General features: G+C 38.1%; 5 protein-coding genes across 6 annotated transcripts; 3 read left to right on the top strand and 2 right to left on the bottom strand.

Moving 5' to 3' along the window:
• Window positions 1-40: 40 nt before the first annotated feature.
• On the top strand, window positions 41-712 carry LOC145737862 (centromere protein X-like). Its single transcript, XM_081992706.1, has 3 exons — window positions 41-192; window positions 252-443; window positions 506-712. The coding sequence occupies exons 1-3, from the start codon at window positions 142-144 to the stop codon at window positions 521-523; spliced, it is 261 nt and encodes an 86-aa protein (XP_081848832.1). The 5' UTR covers window positions 41-141; the 3' UTR covers window positions 524-712.
• A 197-nt stretch (window positions 713-909) lies between these two features.
• Window positions 910-3,838, bottom strand: LOC145737852 (heparan-sulfate 6-O-sulfotransferase 2-like). Its single transcript, XM_081992693.1, has 5 exons — window positions 3,466-3,838; window positions 2,986-3,160; window positions 2,063-2,330; window positions 1,795-2,006; window positions 910-1,740 (listed from the first exon to the last, which is right to left on the bottom strand). Exons 1-5 carry the CDS (start codon window positions 3,649-3,651, stop codon window positions 1,313-1,315), a joined length of 1,269 nt encoding a protein of 422 aa, XP_081848819.1. The 5' UTR covers window positions 3,652-3,838; the 3' UTR covers window positions 910-1,312.
• A 171-nt stretch (window positions 3,839-4,009) lies between these two features.
• LOC145737850 (serine/threonine-protein kinase Pak-like) lies at window positions 4,010-8,762 on the top strand. The gene is made up of 11 exons (XM_081992691.1): window positions 4,010-4,233; window positions 4,353-4,618; window positions 4,848-5,016; window positions 5,102-5,271; window positions 5,322-5,459; window positions 5,514-5,662; window positions 5,906-6,083; window positions 6,138-6,339; window positions 6,395-6,510; window positions 6,639-6,857; window positions 7,924-8,762. Exons 2-11 carry the CDS (start codon window positions 4,358-4,360, stop codon window positions 8,005-8,007), a joined length of 1,686 nt encoding a protein of 561 aa, XP_081848817.1. The 5' UTR covers window positions 4,010-4,233; window positions 4,353-4,357; the 3' UTR covers window positions 8,008-8,762.
• LOC145737858 (methionine-R-sulfoxide reductase B1-like) lies at window positions 8,649-10,994 on the bottom strand. 2 transcript variants are annotated; one of them, XM_081992701.1, is made up of 4 exons: window positions 10,765-10,994; window positions 10,595-10,708; window positions 10,384-10,545; window positions 8,649-9,827 (listed from the first exon to the last, which is right to left on the bottom strand). In XM_081992701.1, exons 1-4 carry the CDS (start codon window positions 10,847-10,849, stop codon window positions 9,649-9,651), a joined length of 540 nt encoding a protein of 179 aa, XP_081848827.1. In that variant the 5' UTR covers window positions 10,850-10,994; the 3' UTR covers window positions 8,649-9,648. The 2 variants fall into 2 exon arrangements, with proteins under 2 accessions (XP_081848827.1, XP_081848828.1); XM_081992702.1 differs by having other exon boundaries at window positions 8,649-9,791; window positions 10,765-10,989.
• A 157-nt stretch (window positions 10,995-11,151) lies between these two features.
• Window positions 11,152-13,320, top strand: LOC145737906 (nondiscriminating glutamyl-tRNA synthetase EARS2, mitochondrial-like). Its single transcript, XM_081992744.1, has 8 exons — window positions 11,152-11,459; window positions 11,513-11,747; window positions 11,806-12,001; window positions 12,058-12,272; window positions 12,318-12,540; window positions 12,595-12,752; window positions 12,809-13,115; window positions 13,171-13,320. The coding sequence occupies exons 1-8, from the start codon at window positions 11,354-11,356 to the stop codon at window positions 13,318-13,320; spliced, it is 1,590 nt and encodes a 529-aa protein (XP_081848870.1). The 5' UTR covers window positions 11,152-11,353.
• Window positions 13,321-14,525: the final 1,205 nt, after the last annotated feature.

Below are 14,525 nucleotides of genomic sequence, written 5' to 3'. Positions count from 1 at the left end.
TTGACAACCGACAGCATCCAAAACCAAAAGAAGAAGAAGACTACTATGCCCTTAACCTACAAAAATCTTAAATTCAAATTTCAAATAACCAAAACTACGTTTTTAACTTATTTTATTTGAAAACTCTTTGAGACAGCCGTAATGGAGGAAGAAACTGCCCTCGACAAGAAAATCAACACTACTTTTAGACACGTTAAGTATTGCTCAACGTTTTATTTGCCCGGCACTAATTTTACTGACCAACTGCACAGGACATTGTTAGAGAGATACTGAAATCCAAAGCGAATCCTAAAAACAAAACATCCGAAGCCGCTGTAGAGGTTGTGGCTGAGCTTGCCAGAATCATGGTAATAGAAGCGTCCGCTAGAGCTTGTTATCAGGCGCAAATTGAAGATAAACACCAGGTTGGTTTGGATCATGTTGAAGCAATTCTAGCCCAAATGGTAAGTGTTTTAGTAGTTTATTACCAGCACTGACAGTTTGGAAAATTTGTGTCTACTTTTAGATGTTGGACTTTCCATAAATCAGGAGTTTTTTATTTTTAGTAGCAAGTAAGCAAACATTTTCTTAATATTTTATTGGGAGACTAGTATGCAACCAGAAATACAACTACCTATATACATGGTTGCTTAGGCCAATGAACTTTATAGAGTTTAATATTAAAATTAATTTTTGAAGTATCAATTAAAATCTACTTTTTTGTTTATAATCAAATGCAATTTTAACGCTTGGGATCAGCTTTGTCACGCAGTAAAAAGTACTTTTTTCACTTGCAAATTATTACCAATACAAAAATCTTGACTCGTGGTGAATGCGCTATTAACACGGCACTTTTATATTTTTTGGCCTAATTGCGTACGACTAATCCTAACTTTCTAACAGCTGCGTGAAGGAACAAAAAAAACGCAATTTCTTAAAAACGTATTTAATATGTCGTCGAATAAAAATCTTAGAAATATTCTTCTATCAAATTAAAATTGCACTATATAAATCAAAACGATAAAAGTCTTTGGTCTGATGCCAGCTCCAATACAAATGCCACTGTAAAACAGGGCACTAACCCTGGTTAACTTAAAAAATAACATGGTTTGCGCGTATCACAAATAGCTATAAGGATTATCCAGTCTTGAAGTACAGAAAATGACACGTTAAACTTAATTTACTAAATTAATGTGAATTATATTGTCTAAGAGCTGCTTAGAAATTGCAAGATAAAAGTACGCACTAGTCCAGCGTATTCGCCGTAACCAGTTCGTTGAGTGATGTTAATGACGTAATCGTCTTATTTGTTGAGATCAAATGTATATTTTAGTTATTCCGGATCGGACGTGTCGTCCGTCCTGTCCCAATCGAACGCGGACTGACTGACTTTACTGTTCAAAACCCCCAAACGACTGAAACGCTCTTCAAAGTTAACGTCGCGCGTTTTGAGCTTTTCGAACCTGGCCATCAGCAGTTTCTTGGCAAAATCGTACAGCTCCAAGTCGAGTTTGTTCAGTTCGGCAATTTTGGCCGCCTGGCTTGGAGTGAGAGACGTAATCGTCGAACTGGACACTGTCGAATTGTTTTGTTCGAACGGGATGGCAAACCGTAAATTGAAAGTTTCCTCAAAGATGTACTGGGAGATTTTCTGGAATTCAGTCAAACCGAAAAAAGCCATCGATTGTAGGTTTTTCTTGGCACTGGCCAACATTATACGGTCACGGTCTTTTTTCTGCATGTAGGTCTTGTCGTAACACCCTGTAATTCACACTGTTACTACTAAAAAACTTGTTAGTGAGTAAGCTAATTCACCAATTAATTCCAAGTCGGCCAACATGCGTGTTTGTCTATTAGCAGCCAAATTACTATCACAATTAATAAACTCGTCCAATTCCACTCCTTCCCAGTTGTCACCCTGGTAACAGGGAGGTATTTCTTCCATTGTGGCCGCCCGGCCTTTACAAAAGTGCCTTGACCCCTTCCAAGTTGCCCCCCGTTGCACGTGCCGGAATTCTGACAAAAACCTGCAAAACAACCTGTCAAACTGGGGTTTTTAAAAGAAAAAAAAAAACCAACAAACCTAGCCACCGGTTCGCGCAGGAGCGTAATGTAAAAGTACCGACGCTTCACCACGTACTCCAATTCGTCCAATTTCTCGTCCACGCAACTGGTCAGCTCCGTCCAATCGGCGTGCAGCCCGCACTTCCATCCGGTCGTGTAACGGCTAAACAGCCAACTTTGATTCGAATGAGGCCGGAAACAGTAACATCGTTTCCGTGTCAGTGGACATTTGCACGGTCGTTTCAAATCCAAATCGTGCACTAAATGTTTACCGAATGACGTACCACCTGAAGAAAGACATTGACGTTTATACATAGTGTGTCCGTAAAGTCGCGCATACATTTTATTAAGTACAAGACATTAAACTACACTAATGGAGGCATCCAAGGATTTTCTAGCGCTTTAGCATTTTTAAAAAGAAGTCTGGGACCTTAAAGAACCTTTCCAAAAGAATTTTAGACTATTTAAAGGCATCTGGCATATAACATTTGCCAGTATAAATGGCATTTTTATTACAACAAGAATAGGTAATAATAAATCAGGACAGTAAAAATGCTCTCACATCACATTAAAACAAACAATTATTTCATAGAACTCAAGTGGTATTTTTGATTCAAGTTCCAGGTAATAGTGGTGCACTTGTAAAATTCAGGAAATATTGTTGAATAAACAAGTTATCTAGTACCTTATCGATTTGAGCAGGTTAACCAAACAGGCAGTGGTAAAACATACATTTAATGAGGTCGCGATTATTTGCAGCCTTACTAAACACACAAATAACTATTAATTGAACTGGGTAATGTAAACTTCAAGGCAAAAATATAATCCAGTTTACACTGCTTGCCTGTTCCTAAGAATTGTTATTTTAATACCGTTCCAAATATAGCTGGACTTATTTAATTTAACTGCTGTAAAGAAAAGCTAGAATTTTGGAGTTTTTACCGGTTTTCTGCATGTGAAGAAACACCATTACGTCGTGCGAGTCCATGTCGAAGGCAAAATCGTCGTTTAACATGTCTTCATAACTTAAACCGATCTTATTCGTTCTTAGGAGAAGAGGTTTGCCGATACGATCGTTCACCAGGTGGTCCGCATCCCTTGAGGATAGTGCACACACCTGTAATGTAATATTATGCCAAATAAGCTGTTTATTACTTTAAAAATTTTCAGCAAACTTTTGAAGGTTATGTTTACCTGTCAAATTTAGATGCAGTGTGATTGGTCAAAAAAATTTCAGCCTGCTGCTATTTTTTTGAACCAATCACAAACCACCTACCATTTTGACAGATCAAGGTCTAAAGTTAAGAATAGCTTCACAGACCCCCTGTATATTTCTAAATTTTGAAAAAAAAAACTCCAAAACACACAAAGATAAATTTGAACCCTCTATTTATAGGCTGAAAACTTTCTCTGTTTGCTTACTTTTTCTGGACAAAAATATCCAAAACCAAAGATTCCAAATAGGCACAGTGCGAGACAAAACAAGCAAATCTGCTTTAGCCTGGACGACTTGGTTTCCATTTGTTTGATTTGGTAAACACCATTAGGCAACAGAAGGGCTATATCACTGTCCAGCACTTGAACGGATACACTTTTCAAGTTCTTCATTATTTTCGTCACTCCATAGAGTCGACGGGCTTTACTACCGCACTCAGCTCAGCCATGTCGTTATTTACGCCGGACGGAAATGAAAAACATAGACGTCCAAAACCGGGACAATTCAGTTACAAACTGAGTTTTGTGAGTTAAACGAGCTAAAATTGATATTAAAATGAAAATAAACACCATTCAACATCACACTGACCAAAATATCAATAACGTCAATGTCAAAAGTCAAGTTTGTCGTAAAGTGTCACGTGACCAATGTAAAACAATAGGAAAGAGTAGTCACGTGAGCCACTCTCAAATTTACAACATGTGTCAGATGTCAAAGCGTTTCCTATCTTTGTCAGAAACACTAATTAACGTATTCAGAGTGAAACACTCAGTGGTCGAGTAGAATAGAATTTTTGTAATCCTGGTCCCAAAATGGAAAATCGTAAAATGGTTGCCGTAAAAAACGAAATATCTTTTTAAACAACAGTTTGTTATTTGCTTAATGTGAACGTCTCGTTTACAACGTGTCCCAAACGGCGCAGCCCCTCAAACAGTTCGAAGTGTGTTGCATCCCTTCCGCCTGTCATTTTTCCCGTAAGTATCAACACGAGATAAAAAGGACCTTCCTGAACTGGCTGACGCATTCCTCATTGTCCCGCCCATTAAAAAAACTTTACTACAAGCAATAACCAAATCAACCTAATTGTTTTCAGTCAGCATGTCTTCGGATGACGAAAAGCCACCCGCGCCCCCCGTCCGGCTCACATCGAACAGGGGCAACGAGTTCGTAAACACCATAACGGTGGACCGACCGTTGCCCAAAGAGCCTGAGGATGCGGACCGGAAAAAGAAGAACCTTAAAATCAAAAAGGTCTCCACCCTATCCAAATACTCTTCAGAGAAGATAGAAATTTCTTATCCTACTAATTTTGAGCATACAGTTCATGTGGGGTTCGATCCAGTGTCTGGGGAGTTCACTGTAAGTACCACAGGGCTTTTGTAATGATAGAGTAGAGTAGGGGCTTGTTTTCCTATTTTTTTACTCTGGGAATTAATAATGGTTCTCCTTTTTACAAGCTGCCTTTAAAAGTAAGTAATTTAGTAATCATGTAGTAGCAGTTTTCTGATTTAGTTGCATTGAGAATGTTTGAATAGTAGCACTTATTTAGGTTGTGTAGTGGTATTGTTGGCATTCTATTTTGTTTCAGGGTATGCCAGAGGCATGGTCCCGTTTGCTGATGAACTCAAACATTAGCAAACAGGAACAAAAGAATAATCCCCAAGCAGTGTTGGATGTGCTTACATGGTATGATAATAGTTCAAAAGAACCCCCTAATGCAAAGTATATGACCAAAACCACCACAACCACTCATTCTGGTAAGTTTTTGACGTAAACAGCGTCATGTCGAAAGCGGCCATATTGTTTAACTAGTTTTTGCGGTAAAATTACTGTCAATTTTAGGATCATCCATAAGCCGTGTGTCAAGTTCAAGTCCGAGCAGTACAACCCCAACCGACATTGAAGGGGGCTCCCATTCTTATCCCAGTCCGGCGCACGCGACCAGTTCTGAAATTGAAGACGAAGGTCCTCCTCCTCCAATCGCCAGCAGACCTGAGCGCACTAAAAGCATTGTAAGTCACCAAACCCACCACTAGCACAAACCTAACCTGGTTATTCAAAGTATACAAAGCCTGTGGAGGACGAAAAACCCCCCACACTCAATAGCTTAAGTCCGTCTCACGTAAATACTGCGTCGGTCACGCCCACTGTCAACTCCAACAGTACCGGAAGCGCCACCACCGTGCTGGATCGTAATAAAGTGAGTTAAGGAATTAGTTGAAAAATTCCCTTAATGCATAAATAATGGTTTCAGAACCCTCCAGGCCCGGAAATGTCGCGCGCCGCTTCAGAGAAGCGAAAAAAGAAAATGTCCGACGAGGAAATCTTGGAAAAACTGCGCAGTATCGTCTCTGTCGGCGATCCCAATAGGAAATACACAAAGCTGGATAAAATCGGTCAAGGGTATGTTTATATGATTGGTCAAAAAAAAGCAACAAGTATTCTCTCTTTGTTGCACTCATATCTATAACATGACTTTAAATCAAGTGACAGATGACATTATATTATCTACGTTTGACAGTTGATTTGCAAAGTCACGGCCATCTTGTCTATTAATCAAATATTTGACACTTTTAAGTTTAAGTTATAGAATTTTCTAGTTTTACTGGATATTTCAATTGTGTAGCAAGTTTTTGTTTAAATTAGAGCCTCGGGTACAGTTTACACTGCAATCGAAACCAGCACCGGAATGGAGGTGGCCATAAAACAAATGAACTTATCCCAACAACCCAAAAAGGAATTAATCATTAATGAAATTTTGGTGATGCGGGAGAACAAACACAGCAACGTTGTGAACTATTTAGACAGCTATTTGGTGAATGAGGTGCGTTTGTTTCGTCAGCTTTTAGTCGCGATTGATTTAAAATTGTCATGACAGGAATTATGGGTGGTGATGGAGTATTTGCCGGGTGGTTCCTTGACTGACGTGGTGACCGAAACGTGTATGGACGAGGGACAGATTGCAGCTGTTTGTAGGGAGGTGTTGCAGGCGTTGGATTTCCTACATTCCAACCAAGTTATTCATCGCGATATTAAATCGGACAATATTCTGTTGGGTTTAGATGGTTCCGTTAAATTAAGTAAAGCGTTGTTGCCAGTTTGTTGTTGATTGACTGAAGTTCCTGTTTTTTTTAGCGGACTTTGGTTTTTGCGCTCAAATTAGTCCGGAACAGTCCAAACGAACTACAATGGTGGGCACCCCCTACTGGATGGCTCCTGAAGTAGTTACAAGGAAATTGTACGGTCCTAAGGTTGGTTCCACTTAATTCTAAATAAAGGCTACATTGCAACAGTGTATGTGACGTCATCGTGACGTAGTTTAACAAAAATTGAAACTGTCAAATTTGCTCGGCTCGCTAGATTTAAGGTTTTGGTTTAGGTGGACGTGTGGTCGTTGGGCATTATGGCGATTGAAATGATCGAGGGCGAACCACCGTATTTGAACGAAAACCCGTTGAGGGCGCTCTATTTGATCGCAACCAATGGGAAACCGGTGATCAAAGAGAAGGAAAGACTGTCTTCCGCTTTCCAAGACTTTTTGGACCAGTGTTTGGCTGTTGACGTTGACAAACGGTCGTCTGCGCGCGATCTACTCAAGGTACGTAAAACAATTCCGTTTTAAAGCGGGAGACGAAAAAATCACAACCGGTTTCCCTCAGACATATCACAGACAGTTGACAGTTTGTCACGTGACACCGGTTTTTTTTTAAATATACGTCAAATTTCTATCTTTGGATGGATTCTACATGAAAACTTCTACCGGGAACCGTTCTTGATAACTTTAAGAGCAACTGAAATACAGAAGAGGTTAAAAAATTACCAATTTTCGAAAACCCCCCGTATCTTTGAAACAAAAGTAGTTTGCGCCGCCCACTTTTCGGCAGTCATCTCAGCTCAGAAAAAGAGATCAGAACACGTATGCTATTTTTTTTTCTATCTTTTACCGTTTTCTCTGTACCCCGTAAAACCATCGAAAATGCAGCACCCTGTACAACCATTCAATATTAATTCAAATAAAATTTAATGTACTTTTAATCATTTACCCCCGTTTGTAAGCGGAGCTTAATTTAAGTGTGGGCCGACAGGTAAAAAAAGTCACATTCTAAACTACACTTAAGCTAGGCTTAAAGTACGACAGTGCAAATGGCGGTTAGATGTCTTAAATTATCTCATTAGAATGCATGACAAGTTTGACAGTTGTTTTCCTTATCAAGGAAGATTTTCATTTAAGCAAATTTCCAAAAATGAAAATTTTCCGACCCGAAAATGACCGCTGCATCGCTTTCATTAATGTTGCCAACTTAATAATAATAAAAGACTTTAGTAAAATCTGATATATATACAGGTGTGGTAAATCCAAAACCCACCATAGGAAAACCGTGTAACTGACAGAGAAACGTAGATAATTGCATGCGTGGGACAAAGACAGTAAACGAAAAAAATACCAAGTAGGCCATATTTTCAGTACGCTGTTGCCAAAATCCAATACATAATATAATTTTTAGCGGATTTTGGCAACAGCGTACTGAAAATATGGCCTACTTGGTATTTTTTTTCGTTTACTGTCTTTCTCCCGCGCATGCAATTACCTACGTTTCTCTGTCCGTTACACTTGTATACCTCACCTTAAAGGATTTCCTAACATTTTTTTGTTTGATTTAAAGCATCCATTCTTAAAATTGGCCCGACCGTTGGCCAGCCTGACCCCTTTGATTCTAGCGGCTAAAGACGCGGCCAAACAACACTAGCGCTAAGTAGAGTCCCCCCGGAGGGGCGGGGGACTGATTACGTCATGGGTTTTTTGTTAAAAGTGACGACGACTATATCAAAGTGGGCCGAATTAGAAATCCGCCATTTCGGTTGGAATTCTAATCTTGCGCACAATAGTAGAAGAGCATTTATTTTGTATAAATGACATGAGACTGTGCCTAATTTCACAATAAGTAGCAGCGTTATGATATTATTTTTATGGTTGGTGGATAAATAGCTAAATCCAGTGTGTCAGTCTATAATTCTTTTTAATTGCCTATATAACCAATAAAACATCACAAAGTTTCAATTTCAGAACAGGTTCAGTGCCATTTTAACCTTTCCCTTGAACTGATTTGTTTAAACTGTACATAAGTTAACTGTTGCAAGCTTTATTAAGGTGTAAAAAGTATTTTTTTTAAATATTTATTCTTATTTAGCCTAATATACAGAGAGTGTCCCAAAAATTAAAACTGATCAGTCTGCAGACACCCTGTATAAAGGTTTTAATAATTCTATATACTTTTTATTTTCAAATAGACTTGTGTATACATTATATAATGATTATATACTATATATATATGAGAAAAAGTTTCATGATGAGAGGAGTGTGCTGAGGGGAAATAAAAACTAGTAATAGTATTTTTGCACTAGTATTTATGACAAATTGTGATTGCGTAAACATACTATTGTTGCCAACAAGTGTGTGGTATTAAATTCTTTTTTTTTTTTTAATACATATAAGTTTCTCGACCGTTTGAATATTTTTTTTACCCAACCACTCTGATACACAGGGTGATTCAGGTTTTAATACACAAATTTTAACCGCGTTTTCTACGTCCAAGAATACTCCCAAAAACTCTATAAACTCTATCCCGGAAAGGCGTCTTTCAGGAAATACAGGGTGTTGAAGTTTTATAAAAAAAAACGAAGGACACCATTTTGAATAATGATTATATTTTTTTATAAAATGTTTAGTTTTTTCCGGGACGAGAGACGCATTTCCGGGATATAGTTTACAGAGCAAACTAGGATTATTCTTGGACGTAGAATACGTGGTTAAAATTTGTGTATTAAAACCTGAATCACCCTGTATATTAGAAAACTACTATAAACACTACCTCAACTAAATTGGTATTTATAAAAATAAAACATTGTCAGTTTATAATAACAATAATTGCAAACAATCCTACTTTCCTTTTTTAAAACTAACGGGTGTTCAATAATTGTTATGGTCAGGTCGCCTATGGATGGCAATTGTCACAAAAAGCGTACGTCTTTGATAACGTTGCAAACAATTATTATATGACAGCTGTCATTTCAAAGTATATACGAACTTATCAAACGAGAGAACCACAGCCAACTACGACCATAACAATTATTGAACACCCCTTATGTTTTCATTAATTATTACACAACGAGACAAAGATGGAGATAGATTTTGCATTAGTGTGCCAAATAACGGATATGACGTAATTCAACAGTTGTTTCATTACAACTGTGTTAAATGACGTCACATACAAAAATTGGATGACGCAAATACTGCACTAGACAGGTTTTGAATGTGACGTTTACTTCTTTGCTTCTCACATTCAAAACCGGTCTATTTTTTTTCTAACCTGATTTATTAGTTTAGCAACTTAATTACTATCGTTTTTCCGAATAAAATTTAAACTGGCCGAATTGATGCAGAATCGTTTCTTTGTGGGAGGTGGTCCGTCGTTGAACACGTGACCCAGATGAGAGCCGCAACGGGCGCACGTGACCTCGGTCCTCACTCGGCCTGGTTGGGATATGAGGAGTAAAAGGTTTGCTCCCACTGATCGGGTGGGGGGGGTAGGTGACAGTGTAGGACGTCAGGGGGAATAATGTGAGGGGCAAAAAACAAAAAATGAAACCATAAAAAGCGGATGATCGATGAAAATGTGAACCAAAAATAATAAAAAAAACAAAATGGTGGTTTGGTGTGTGTATGTGTGTGCCCGCAGACCAGACCAGGAACAGGAACAATAGAAGAAAAAAAAAACAACTACATTAGCCTCCCTGCATACTTAAAATCAGTTAGAAAACACCATCTGACAATTAGTCACGTGACGTTTTGGGGAAAAAGCCTGATTGATGTCATGTGACCAACAGTCACACAAAACCTCTACAAATTAGATCAACACAAAGTTAATTAAACATGTAATCATTTCACAGTCCATAAAGCACAAATAAAGCACCCAAAACCAAACCCCAAGGTTATAATAATTATATGGATGTGGACAATAAGGGGATTATAGGTGAAATTGATTAGAACATGACACAACAAAAAATAAGCAATGTTAGGTTTGTTCACACTGAAAAAACCTAACTGGATAAGCTGAAAAACCTACCTCCACTGGTATCGGGGGTTAGTTTTACTTTCCCTTGGTCCAGGACATCGTTAAAAGCTGGCCAACCACAACTAGAGTCGTACTTAGTGTCTGAAGTGAATAGGGGTTGTTCACATACAACACACACATACAGTCCCTCATCGTAGACCTTGTTGTAACAACCTAAAAAAAGTTTTTCAGACAAAAAAAACCAGCTGATTAAATAACATACCAGAAAAGGGTCTTTCAGTCCCTTTCTCTTGGGTGACATGGTACTGTATTGGTGTCAGTCTCTTTCTCAGTTCCTCCTTGTCCACTTGGATTTTGTCACCCATTTTTGGTGTATTTGGGTTGGCAAAAAAACTAAGTACCAATTCACCTACACAAAACCTTAATTAGTACCTGAAGAATGCAAAAATCTTGAAACTGCTAAAATTGTGGGGTTAGTAGAACGTGCTCGCAGCAACACTCTAACGTTTCTGATCATGAATCGTTTATGGGCAACGAAATACAGGTTAATTGGCTCTACGATCAAACCACAGCTTAATTTAGATGTATTTATGGGTTTCAAATTACGTAAGAACTTAAAAATTGAAACTAAAAAAAGTATAAACAAAAAACAGCTGAGTCGGTGGTCATCAGTCACGTGGTGACATCATTTGATGGTTGTTAGTAGGTCACGTGATCAACTGTCTATTGAAATTTCAGATGTTGCCAAAGAGACAGTTATTATGTCAATTTTAATTGACCGGTTTTGTGTGGTGATACAGTAAACCCAACTAACAACGAAGAAATCAAATACTTTATCTAAACTCAATTTATTTATTATTGACTGCATAAATGTTTATTAAATTATTAATGTGAAGGTGCAACATCTAATCTGACAACGTTGCGTGTAGAACGTCAAATGTCAAATGCGGTAGCGGATTTGTTTATTTAGGTTATGTTTTTATGTTGTTATGAATTTTATAATTAAATTATTGTGTCTAAAATGCTAACAACTACCACAATTTTAAAGTGCTTAGTGCCAATCAAAAAATTGGGACGTTTTTACTGTAGTAAACCAGTCAGGGTGAGATTTGCCCCAAGTCCTACAGGTAAGTATCATACAGTGTTCCACCCCCCTCAGGACTTTGTAGTCTGTTTGTAGGTTATCTACATTTGGGGGGCTTACGGACCGCCCTTTACAATTTTTTGTACGCGAAAAAACACGGCGGTACGTTCATTTTGCGCATCGAAGACACGGATCAGTCAAGGAAGGTTGATGGGGCTGTGGAAGCCCTGCAGGAAGACTTGGAATGGTCGGGCATTGAAATTAACGAGGGACCCCACCAGGGGGGCTCGTTCGGGCCTTATATGCAATCGGAACGACTTGAAATTTATAAGTAAGTGATAGTCTCTGTCCACATTTGTTTTGATGTTAGGGGAATTGTTTTATGACAGAAAACATATTGAAATACTATTACAAAATGGTTCAGCCTACCGGTGTTTCTGCACAGACAGGCGGCTTCAGTTAATACGAAAAGAGGCGTTGAGAGCGCAAGAAATTCCTAAATACGATAATAAATGCCGTCACTTGTCTTCTGAGGAAGTTTCCTGTAGAGTGGTTAAGGGTGAACCGCACTGTATACGATTTAAAGTGAGTTTTGATGGTAATCTGTGATTGGTTGGAAAACCAAACTGTCAAACTGTTAGTTAGACAAGGAAGAGGAGCATTTCCGAGACTTGATTTACGGGCATATTAGTTATAATGTGTCAGTAAATGAGGGTGACCCGGTAATACTAAAATCAGACGGTTATCCTACTTACCATTTTGCTAATGTGGTGGATGATCATTTGATGGAAGTGAGTCACGTGCTTAGAGGGGTAGAATGGCAAATTTCTACAACCAAACACTTATTACTGTACAAGTGAGTAGGATTGCATTATATTATGTGAATAAAGTGTTTGTCAAGAGCTTTTGGATGGGAACCTCCCAAATTTGGACATTTACCACTTTTGATGAACGCGGACGGTTCTAAGTTGAGTAAACGTCAGGGGGATATTCGAATTGGCAGTTACCGGGACAGTCACGTGTTTCCTTTAGCCTTGCTCAATTTTATCGTGATTTCTGGTGGGGGTTTTGGTAAACCCCAATTAAAACCCCAATGCTACACCATTGACCAGTTAAGTCAACAGGTGTGTAAGTAAATTACAGTTTTCTGCCACAACCTGATTTTCCGAAAAATCTAGTTTGACGTGAAAAAAGTCAATTCGCACTCTGGGAAACTAATGGCGGACAGATTGTGGGAGTTTAACCGGTTGGAGTTGAAAAGACGGTTAAATGATGACGGTTTGAGAAAAAAATTGATAGAACAAACCAGAGAGTTGGCTGAAAAACATTTTCACGGGTTAATTCGCAACGAAACTAACCTTTGAGTAGAAAAGTGAATTAATGAAATTTCAGCGAATATAACACGCAACTTTCCCCGGACTACGTAGAGAAAGTTTTAGTGTGGGCCCAAAACCGCATTGAAAAGTTACCAGACTTGTTTACTTCCGATCTGCGTTTTGTGTGGATTTTGCCTCAAAAGTACGATTTAAACGCTGAAATTTCCACCGCCCTCCGGAATTTTCGGGATGAACTCAGCCAGAATGAGGAGGAAATCACTGGCGAAAGCCTCAACTCACTGTTGCGTCGTATTAGTAAGGAGAATGGTATCAAACATGCTGTTTTCATGAAAAACCTTAGAATGATTCTAAGTGGACTTAAGGTTTGTTGTGTTCAATAAAAATCAACAATAAATTGTAACTAAGTTGACATTTTAGGAAGGTCCCAGTATAGGGGAAATGGTGGTTATATTAGGGAGAAATGATACTATTAAGAGGTTAGATTTGTGTTTGAATAAACTTAATAACAATTATTCAATCTTGTTTTTTTTTCAAAAAATACCTCCTGAGTACAATTATTCCTTGTAATGCCCAGTAATTCCTAATAATTTCCAATAACTAATATATCAACTGCTGCTTAGTTTAAATGGGACACCTTGTATATTATTGCATTTTTGGATTCTACACGTCAAATTCTATTTGTTCTAAGAGTGGGTGGGAAAAAACAATAAAATATAAGATACAGGATGGTCAAAAAAGGAGCTCAAGACATCAGTTGTAAAATTAAACTAAATTCGTATTAGATCACATATTTGACAAATATATTCTTTTTAAATTGATACATCGAACCACCCTGTAACTGTCAAAGTAATCGAGTTATTGAAGGTTAAAGTAGTAGCTGTCAAATTCAGTCTCAAAACTGTCTTTATTGTCAAACAACTCGTTTATTTACAACACTTTGTATAGACTTTTATATGTCAATGAATATGGAGAGCGTTATTGACGTCACAATGACGTAATTTGGCAGTTCGTTAAATTATGCTTTTACTAAATTACGTCATCGTGACGTCAAAAACGCGCTGTTTGTTTGTTTGGGCGCCAGAGGGCTCCAAAGCTAGCTAAACGTTTTCCTTGACTGTATAACCTAATTTTTTTATGACAGATTTTTTCAAATCGGCTATGATATTTGATACCCACAAACCGAGCACAGTGAGTGTCGTAGCAAAACAGTAGAAATAAAATCATTAAGGTCGATTTTCGCTTGCACTAAGTGGCCAACATAACGCAAAACCCATTGGGATAGTGGTGGTGTTTCAGGCAAATTTCACCCTTACGAAAATTCAATCCAAAATCGGGTTTTCAAGAAATTTATACGCATTACATCGTAGTAGACCTATAGTAGCTCATGTAACCGTGTTTTTTCCTAATTTTCTAGGGTCAAATTAGCCCTGACCAGTCAAAAAGTGTTTCTGAGACACCCTGTCTGTAAACCGGAAATAACACGCATATTTATAACACTTTGTATATACTTTTATGTGCCGATGGACAGCCAATAAAATGAGCTTTCCATTGACGTACAAAAGTCGGTCGGTTAGTGGTGCCGTTTTGCCGCTAGAGGGCGCCAAATTTGACTAATTTTTTTTGGTGCATTCTTTTGTTCAATCTTCATTAACTCGTTTATTTGCACCATTTTTAGTAGTGTTTTATACGTTAATGGATAGCCAATGAAATAAGCTTTCTAACAGCAGCCCAATTTGAATTGATAGGTTACACGGTTTGGCCGCTAGAGGACG

The sequence above is a fragment of the Ips typographus genome, linkage group LG14, assembly GCF_016097725.1.
Source record: "Ips typographus isolate SLU linkage group LG14, UJ_Ityp_2.0, whole genome shotgun sequence".
In the NCBI taxonomy this organism is placed as follows: domain Eukaryota; kingdom Metazoa; phylum Arthropoda; class Insecta; order Coleoptera; family Curculionidae; genus Ips; species Ips typographus.
This window is presented reverse-complemented; position numbering and strand designations above follow the sequence as displayed.

Bases quoted from the DNA above. Each gene is read 5' to 3' on its own strand.
- LOC145737850 (XM_081992691.1), top strand. From the start codon at position 4,358: ATGTCTTCGGATGACGAAAAGCCACCCGCGCCCCCCGTCCGGCTCACA. The intron at 4,619-4,847 runs GTAAGTACCACA...ATTTTGTTTCAG, and splicing joins CAGTGTCTGGGGAGTTCACT to GGTATGCCAGAGGCATGGTC. The intron at 5,663-5,905 runs GTATGTTTATAT...TGTTTAAATTAG, and splicing joins CTGGATAAAATCGGTCAAGG to AGCCTCGGGTACAGTTTACA.
- LOC145737862 (XM_081992706.1), top strand. From the start codon at position 142: ATGGAGGAAGAAACTGCCCTCGACAAGAAAATCAACACTACTTTTAGA. The intron at 193-251 runs GTTAAGTATTGC...CCAACTGCACAG, and splicing joins TCAACACTACTTTTAGACAC to GACATTGTTAGAGAGATACT.
- LOC145737852 (XM_081992693.1), bottom strand. From the start codon at position 3,651: ATGAAGAACTTGAAAAGTGTATCCGTTCAAGTGCTGGACAGTGATATA. The intron at 2,007-2,062 runs GTTTGTTGGTTT...GTTGTTTTGCAG, and splicing joins CTGCGCGAACCGGTGGCTAG to GTTTTTGTCAGAATTCCGGC. The intron at 1,741-1,794 runs GTGAATTAGCTT...TGTGAATTACAG, and splicing joins GGCCGACTTGGAATTAATTG to GGTGTTACGACAAGACCTAC.
- LOC145737858 (XM_081992701.1), bottom strand. From the start codon at position 10,849: ATGATCAGAAACGTTAGAGTGTTGCTGCGAGCACGTTCTACTAACCCC. The intron at 10,709-10,764 runs GTACTAATTAAG...TTGCCAACCCAA, and splicing joins AAGATTTTTGCATTCTTCAG to ATACACCAAAAATGGGTGAC. The intron at 10,546-10,594 runs GTATGTTATTTA...AACTTTTTTTAG, and splicing joins GACTGAAAGACCCTTTTCTG to GTTGTTACAACAAGGTCTAC.
- LOC145737906 (XM_081992744.1), top strand. From the start codon at position 11,354: ATGCTAACAACTACCACAATTTTAAAGTGCTTAGTGCCAATCAAAAAA. The intron at 12,273-12,317 runs GTGAGTAGGATT...GTGTTTGTCAAG, and splicing joins AAACACTTATTACTGTACAA to AGCTTTTGGATGGGAACCTC. The intron at 12,753-12,808 runs GTTAATTCGCAA...ATGAAATTTCAG, and splicing joins GCTGAAAAACATTTTCACGG to CGAATATAACACGCAACTTT.